The sequence below is a fragment of the Ammospiza nelsoni genome, chromosome 2 (assembly GCF_027579445.1).
Source record: "Ammospiza nelsoni isolate bAmmNel1 chromosome 2, bAmmNel1.pri, whole genome shotgun sequence".
Taxonomy (NCBI): domain Eukaryota; kingdom Metazoa; phylum Chordata; class Aves; order Passeriformes; family Passerellidae; genus Ammospiza; species Ammospiza nelsoni.
Genome location: NC_080634.1, coordinates 79,543,672 through 79,552,734, shown reverse-complemented (window position 1 = coordinate 79,552,734; position 9,063 = coordinate 79,543,672). Strand labels below are relative to the sequence as shown.

At 38.7% G+C, this 9,063-nt stretch overlaps 1 protein-coding gene across 1 annotated transcript in view; it reads right to left on the bottom strand.

The window, feature by feature from the left end:
• Positions 1-473: 473 nt before the first annotated feature.
• Positions 474-9,063, bottom strand: part of RAP2A (RAP2A, member of RAS oncogene family) — a 30,770-nt gene continuing 22,180 nt past the window's right edge. Inside the window, exon 2 of the mRNA XM_059492761.1 lies at positions 474-4,489. Within this exon, the coding sequence (XP_059348744.1) occupies positions 4,252-4,489 (238 nt within the window). The 3' untranslated portion in view covers positions 474-4,251. The remainder of the gene's footprint in view (positions 4,490-9,063) is intronic.

Here is a 9,063-nt window from a genome sequence, read left to right as displayed (position 1 = left end):
GTTCTGCATATTAACTATATCACATATTGAACAAGTTTTTACGTGGTCATTTTTTATATATGGAACATTTTATTATATATTTACATATATATATGTAAATATATATATTTATATATATTGCCATAGCAAGAGCTGTATCCTATCAAGTACTGAGTATTACTGATTGTTGTCAGTGTGTATCCCACTAAGAAAAGTGAAAACTGCCCTCCATTGCTATTGTTTTTTGTCAAGTTCATAACTTAGATCAAAACATCCATCCATCCATCCATCCATCCATCCATCCATCCAAAATAAATTTAATTTGATTTTTACTTATTGCTACTTAATTTGTACCAGAAGACCATTTTAGCAGGAAATACTTTCCTGATCTGAATATAGTTGACAATGTTGTTTCCAATTACTGGGCCCCCTCATCAGCTTTGGACAAAGTTTTTAATCAAATCAAAATGGACAACAGAGAAAATGCAAGAAGATTTCATTAAATAAATTTATTTGTTAAAATAATTTAACTCCAAATACAACTGCTGAGTTTGCATTGAGTTCTATGTACAATTCTTGTTTTATTTGAAACATCAAGGTTTAAACAACTGACATTGTTACAAAACAAACTGTTGCCCTATTTTAAGTTGCCAGTTGTATTAGAGCTCAACAATTAACTGTGAAATACATTAATTCACCCAAGGAAACTCCAAATCAACAGCATTAAGTCTGACTCCAGAACCCACTTCAGTCTTTCTTCAAACCCTGATCAAGAATTAACAGATGCACAACAATGCAGATAAAAGCCTCCTGCAGTTGTCAAACATTTGCTTTTGTTGCGGAGTTTCACAATTAAAGCCTAACCAGTGCTTTGATGGCACACTGGTAAAAAAAAATTAAAAAATTAAAAACAAACATGCACAAAACCCCCCAACCAAATGGCTGACATCTTTAGGTAACATTCTATACAGGAAAGCAAATACCAGTAGTTTTCCCACAGAAAAGTAATGGCAACTGTAGCACTGGGGTTAGGGAGAGGCTAGAATCAGAACAGAAAATGTCACCAAATTTCTTTTCTTGATGCTCTGAAGAGGTGGGCAGGGGGATGGGCACAACAGAAAAAACTCAAACAAAATCCAATGCAAGTTATATACTCTTGATCTGATTCTGGTTTGTTTGCTTTGAATAATTTTTGTGTGTATTTTTAAGGGAAAGAGGAAACAGTTGCTCTATCATAGCTTAAAAGAATAAAAGTTGCAACTTTTTTTAAAAAAAAAAAAAACCAACAAAACTGGAAAAAAATGCTGTCTTTGTAGAAAAGTACAAAGCTCTACAAGAACAGCCAAAGGAAAAGTGGGTCTTTGGAACAAATCATAATATTTTAAGGCATGTTATAAGAAACTTTCAAATACTATAATTGGTAATCCTATCAGGGTACAAATGAAACAGTGACCCAAGACCAGTGATTCCTGCAGGGTGGCCATGCAGCCTCTGTGTGGCTCACCTACCTCCCCTCCTGCTACCCCTATAACTTGAAAAATCTGTCGAGTGCAACTGTCATTGATTCAAGCTCCACTATCTTCACATTAGTGGAAATACAAATAGTGCATAACTACTTCCTCTGAACTATACAATAAAAAACAACACTTACACTTTGCTCCCCCAGCCAAGTTGCATGGTAGCTTACATATGGCCTATGCTTTTGAAAATGTAAGAGTGTAATGAAGCAACAAAACTGGGAGATATTTTCTTTAATATTTCTGTTACAAATTTACTGTGCAATTTTTCCTATATTTAAAGCCCATCTGCTTTATATCATGAACTTCATGATAGGCTGTTCATCCTCGACTTTGTGCCATTTTCTTGGTTGATGAACAATCTGTCAGGTAAGATTTTTAACATCTCTGTAAATAACCTCGCATAACATGCACTTCCAACTCGGTTTGGTTTTTTGTGGTTTTTCTTTTTCAAGTGCTTATGCAGTGGATCTCACACTGACAAGCTGTTTTATGGATGGATTGTGCTGCTTGATTAACCATTTCCCAAGATATCTGAAATCTAGATATCTGAAACCCTGAAATATCATTGATCCAACATCTCACATTTTGTTTAAGCATGGCAGCTGACACAATGGGCAGGCAGGGAGTGGTAAGAGAACATTCATACCATCTAGTTTAGGCATGTGAGTTCTGTGACTTGGAGGACTAAAGTTAAAAGCCTAAGTTTGCTATACAGTCAATGGAAAGAGGTAGGTGCCTCTAGGAGGGCGATTCAGAGCACCCAAAATGGGCATTCAGATGCCAGAAATAAACGGTGTGCCTATCTCCCTAAGAGAACAAAGTACAGTAACAAAAGCTCTGCAAAGTAGGTGGGAAATGGGCTACATTTACGTTGTAAGGCTTAATGCTCTGTGACATCTAATGCCCTTTGTCACACCGGTTGTGGAAAGGTCTTGAAAGATTAAGGGCAGAGTTGGCCAGTTCTCTTCCGTGAAAATGATTTTCTTTAGTTATCATCCAGTGAACTATAATTCAAATGTTAAGGATATTTATGTATGGAAATCTGCAAAGTGTTTTCTACTCCAGTGTCCTTTGTGGCAGATGAGAGCGCTTTTAGGAAGTTCTGCAGATGGAGGCAAAACTCTCGAACCTAACTCCAATTACAGCATTTCTAAGGGCCATATACACACACACATACACACTCAACACACACACACAGCCCAGCACCCCTATTTTCACTCATTTAAACACAAGGAACTACACTGTTACTGCACAAGATTTAAAAACTAATAAACGCATGGTGTTATTCAGACCACAGGCTCAGTGACTGTATTTTATGGCCAATTTTACCTATAAAAGATCCAGCTCAAGACAATCTCTCCAGCATTTAAAATCTAAACATTGCGATTGAAAACTTTTCTATACTTTGATTGTAAGACTTTGAAATAGGTATTTCTGTGCCATTAGTCATGCAAATGATAAATACTTCACTGCTATGAAACTAGCAAGTCAGAGCTCGAGCATCCTTTCCAAATAAAATATTTGCTCCCACCATTAAACACTTCAATAATTGGGGCAACCTTTGAATAGTGTGTCAGGCATTTAAAGAGCCATTTCCACACTCACCTAAGGAATTACAACCGTAACTATTTCACCTCTGAACCAAATGATTTCACGTGGTTATTCAATTTAAGTTTTCAACATTAAAGCTATCAAATAGCAAACTGGATTTTCAAATGTTAGTTTGGGATCACACCAGAGAATGTAGCCCTTAAAGGCAAGAAAAACTGTTGTCTTTAACAAACTTAAAAATGCAGGATGTTCATACTGTCCCACGAGGTTTCTGCAGAAGGGAACATATGGATGAAACATGGCTTAATTTTCCTTACAAGATGGTACTAGTTAATCTATTAAAGTGTTCCTTGTTAGTAAGGCTCAGCAATTTTTTTTTCATCACAGTTGCTTCCTCCTGGTTCAGTAAAGTGAAAATAAAGATGCTTCCTGCTTTGTAAACAGAGGGTTTGTTTGGCTTTTTGTAGACCAAAACCTGAAGTGATCCTCCATTTTTGAGCAGCAAAATGAAAGATTTAAAACATTCCAATGCCAGACTGTTTCTTCACCCGTCACTTGTTTCCAGATGTTGCCTCTCATTTCACACACTGATACAATGTTTTCTATTTCAAGATGTGGGATAAAGTGTAGAAATAATAGCATTGATTTTGAAAAGAATCCAAACTATATGGGTCTCTGGTAGCCTTTTCCTCCAACACTGTCAGAAGTTCTGGTGAAATCAACATAACTGACTGAACAAACTCAGTCACATGCGATAGTGTCCATTCTGAAGCGTGGTAATCAGACACCAAAAGACTTGGTTCTCCTTTTCATGCTTATCCTTGTCATGAAAGGTCTTCAGAGACATCCTCTCCACTGCTTTCGTCTCCGTTTCCAAAAGGATTCTGTCCTCTTCGGAAATAGTTGCTGTTGTTGCTGTCTGACGTGACAACACACGTACGTTCGACTGGAACGACCCTGTAGATCAACTGACTGTGCCATAAAATTGCAGGTGCTCAAAGGGAACAACGGGTGAGATGTGGTCATTTAACCCAATTATATTCAGAGTCAGTGATTGACTTTCAATGCTCAGCTCTGAGTTAATGTTGCTACTTCACTACAGATGTATTTCAAGTGACCCACAAACCAGGAAGTGAAGTAGACAGTTTTACCACCTTACAAAATTTCTGCAAATTAAGTCCAGGTTAGGTCATTTTTAATGCTATTGTATATTACATGCAGAACAGCATGGATCATCTTTGTCTGGCTGTGCTGCATAGTTCATTTGTCTAACAATTTCCGCAAAGAGCTCATCCACCATTGTTTTACTCTTAGCAGAGGTCTCCATAAATGGGCAGCCCCATTCTTCAGCTAAGGCTCTGCCTTCACTCAATGATACTTCTCTCTCACTTTCCAGGTCCACTTTATTACCAACCAGAATTACTGGCACCTTCTCATACCTACAGTTTAAAAACAAAAACAACAACAACAATAATTAAATTTTTAAAAATGGCAACATTCTTCAAGTAAAAAAAAAAAAGAAGAAAAAAATCTATTTGCAAACAATACAGGCCCAAATGGAAAGAGACACTTGAATGACCTTAAAATTTTACATTTGAAAAAATGTGTATTTCACATTCTAGCAATTTGTTGCATATCTTGTTCCCCTCAGAGCTTTCAGAGTTCCGCAAAAATTATCCTCCCCTGAATTTTCCTTCCTTCCAAGAAACATGGCAAGAATACTTCCACACTACAAAAATGAGGAATATAATACTATTTTCTCTGTTTGCAATCTCCATGTGTAAGAACAGGATGGACATCAAATCCTCCCTTCAACATTACACCCGCCTTCTCCCTGAAGAGGTATTTTGTATCTCCTGCTTGGGCTAACGATGCAACACTCTCCCTTTCAAGAGTACATTTACCTTTGGTCAATACACACAGAACTCTCTGAATAGCAATAAATGAGACACAAACAAAGGGCCAGTAAATTAATTCCAAATTTCAGGAAATGAAGTCCACTTCAAGTACCGCATACACACATAAGTACTGTTACATAAAAATATGTATTAGATAATACAGAATGTGTATCTCTCCCTTGCAGCACTCACATCATTATGCCAGTTAAAGAAGTTGAAGAGACAAAAAAATCACAATTAAGTTCCAGGCAATACTATCACAGTTCTGCTTCATAATCAACTTGGACAGCACAACAGATCATGTTGCTATGAAGGAATTCTTTACTTTGCACCTCCTCATGAAAGGATCCTTGCCAAATCTTTTTACAAAATTGAAATGCCTGCCATTCTTTTTTTTCCACCTCACATTCATAAACCTTTCTTCAGACATGAAACTAAGAGTTCCATCAGGTTTCAAATTTACATATTTGCCACAGAAAAGAAAAGAGAGAAGAAAACACTGGGCCTATTTCCAAAATCCTCTTACACAGGTTTTCTCACAAAAACAACTAGGACTGAGAGTAAACCACTCATGACTTTTCAGCACTCAAACCAGACCTAAGAGAAGCAAGATGGTACCTTCTTAACTTAAACCCGAATTTCTCCTTCATATTTTCTTAGTAGTATTGCTTTGAGTCAAATTGCTGGAGTAAGACTGAACTGTGGACAGACAAAAGACGCAGCTGACACCTGCAGCTGCTGAAGACGACACCCTCCTTAAGCCACCTTCTTCATCCCTCCCACCCATCCTCCCTGCCTGCCAGGCAAGGCAGCAGAGCAGTGCTGGTGCATCTGCCTCATCCGTTTGAGGGGAACAGCCTGTTTTCCCCGTCTGTCCCCACTGTGCACTGGAACAGGTACCCTGTGTGCTCCTGCTGCAGGGACAGTGGGCTCCTCCAGAGTCCAAAAGGAAAAAAGGCCAATAATGTCTCAAATCACATCAGCAACTCTTACATCACCAGACTACTATCAAAAATTTGTCCAACTATGTCATAAGATGTAGCTGAAATTCTAAACTTTGTTATGCCTCTTTGCTTACTAAGAAAATGTAATTTAATCCATAGTCCAGGGCTGTCATCAATAATTGCAGAGAATTCCCCTCACTTTTACCATTTATCCTGCCTTCATTTACCATCTGAAGATACACAATCCATTTCTCACTCCATGGATAAGTGTTTAGCACAATGATATCTTTGGAACACTTGCAAGAGCTAAGCTGCCATTAATAAAGTACCAAAATACACACAAGCATCTTGAAATCTGTCCTCCTGCATTTAAACACAAGATAGCACAGTCTTTAATTACATAAGATGGATGGCATTCAAGAGATAAAAAGAAACACTGAATTGCTGTCTTATCTTTATTGTTCAGATGCATGTGTCCTATTGTATTTGCTATACAGCATTAAAAAAATCCTTCAGTGGAAATGGAATCGGGTACCCCCTTCACTGCATTACTTGATTTCTGAAGGCCCTGAACTTCCTCTCACTCTCCACTGGCTTGCCCTCTGGTAAAACTGAGAAATTCAAAGCAGGTGCTTGAGAAATGCCCAGTGAAGAAACAGATGAGCCAGAATTAAAACACATAATCACTTCTCTGAGTTTTGTGACATCACTTCAATTGTTGAGAAACATATAAGGAAACACAAACACACTTGTTGCAGACTTATAGTCAGTTCCCCTGAAAAATTCAAGTGCTTAAAAGGTTTAGGAATGCTAGAAAAGCTGGGCAACTAAATATCTGAGTGTCGGTATGCTATGAGTACTCAGCACATGGGAAATGGAGCAGTGATATTTTGTACTGAAGAACAGAAAGAACTGATGAGCTGACAGAAAAGATGTGAAAAGCCTAATTTAATTTATTTGCAGAGGACCATCTAGGAACTATTAGGTGGAACTGACAGAAGCAATTTTCTGCATTGCTTTTCCTGTTGCATTTACTCAATTCACTACCAACCCTCACCACCTAAAATGAGATGCTACAGTCAATAGCCTTATTCACCTTATAATTCAGATTCACCCAATAACCAATAGCTTTACAAGACTGAAATGTGTTAGAAAGTGTTTCTGCAAAGCTCTCATTATGTCTCCTTAGCAAAAATAAAGTTGCCCTTGCAGAATACATCCCTGTACTACCTAGATTTTGAGTGGTTAATTTTACAGAAAAAAAACATTTTATATATATACATAATCTGTGTGACACATATTTTAGATTTTTATATATACTTATGCTTGTATATTATAAATGCAATTTATCTTTTTACATAGAAGAGTCAGTGTCTACTACCTAGAATACAGCAAATAATGGAAAAACAGTCCATGGATACTGAGCAGAAGACCGGCTCTAGTATGAGCTGGACCTAAGTGCTCCAGCTCAGGATCAGTCCTGCCAGACCCAAGCTGAGTAGAGGGATTCAGACCAGACTTCTAAGTATCAGATTCCCCAAGTACCAAGGCGATGATGAACTGTGTGTCTTCATTCAGAGTCCTAAGGGCCTTCACACTTTCCAGTTTTGAGTTCTGGCAACACTTTATGGAAAATCTAGATCTTGCCTAAATCAAACTCTACAAGCTCTGAAGCTGAAGCTAGCTCTGCACCCTTTACCTCTCAACACTGCCAGAATTTCCGGCCTCAGTATCCTGGGCAATTTCTTTTCTGATGAAAAGAACAGGGGAGATCCATGGCTCAATACTTTCCTTACTGCAGCTGCTGATCTCACTGGAGGCAATTTCTGCCTGCATCTGGAGACTCCACCTGATACTCAGAGCTTTGAGCAGCCAGATGTTGGACACCCTCACTCAGGTGCTGTGCAGCACACCAGGCCCACCAAGGGAAGGGCAGTTTCTCAGATGTGGGGGAATTATATGATTCTAATGAAATCTGAAAGGAAGAAGATAATCTCTTTTTCACCCTGTTGAATTTCAGTGGCCCAAGAGAAAGGAAAAAACAAATAAACAAAAAAAGAGAGCCACCTTGCAATGTCCAAGCAGCAATGCAGAACCTTCCATACAACCACAAAAATTAAACATGGGAATTTACAAATCCTTCCTCCAGTAGGATCTAACTTACTCACAAATACCTGTAGCAGAGCAAAAGAGGCTGAAACCCCACCACCCATACTGAAGTCCTGAATCCAGGCTGCTGCTCCCATCACAGGATCTGTGAGAGAGCAGCTCAGCTCACAGTGGGAGCTGGGCAGAAGTTTTGCCTTTTGCTGCAGCCCACCTGCCCCTGCCTGTTCCCTTAGCAATGGAAAAGTGGCACAGTTCTGCTCATTTCTGGAGCAGGAAAATCCAATTTTCTCAGTATGGTTCAAAACCTTTGAGCAGCACTGATCTTTCCTAATGAAAAGCATGAGGGCCACCTGAAAATAAGAACTGCTGCTACTTTTGTCAGTATCAAAGAGCACAGTACGTATTCTGGAGCAAATATAGCAGAGCCTGTAAGAAACACTCTCAAAAATGTAGCAGGGGAGGGCTTGACTTTTTAAGACCTCAGGAACAAATTTTTGCAAGACCAATTACACGTGTTTGCAGAACACGATTAAAGAACAAGGCACTTCACCCTGTTTAAATGATCTCATTATCTTTAGCTCCAATATGACAGATACTGAGCAGCAGTGACTCTTGAAGAGGTAGCAGGACTGCAGTCATTTACAGCCCTATGAAAGGCACCAGTACAGAGTCAAATGCCATCATATCTAGGGTTTCCACTACTGGCAAGGTAGTCATTGCCCCATAAAGACAATCAGAATGTGCTTGCCAGTTCTAGATAAATTCAGTGCTAAAACTCACCCCATTACCCATCTTTAATGAACACCTGGGACCAATAACCCACAGTAAATCCTTCAGTTTTCCTGAGGATGGACACCACAGCCACATGAAATCAATAAATACACAAACATCAGATGTTTTATGTGGCCCAGTGATACACTACTGACCACACAGCCTTATATGTCACACAGCAATAAATATTTCTATATTTTATCTTAACTCAAACGGCATACAGATCATCCACATTTCTGTTTAGATTACTACGTACACTTTGAATAAAAGCTTAGAACATTTAGCAAGTGT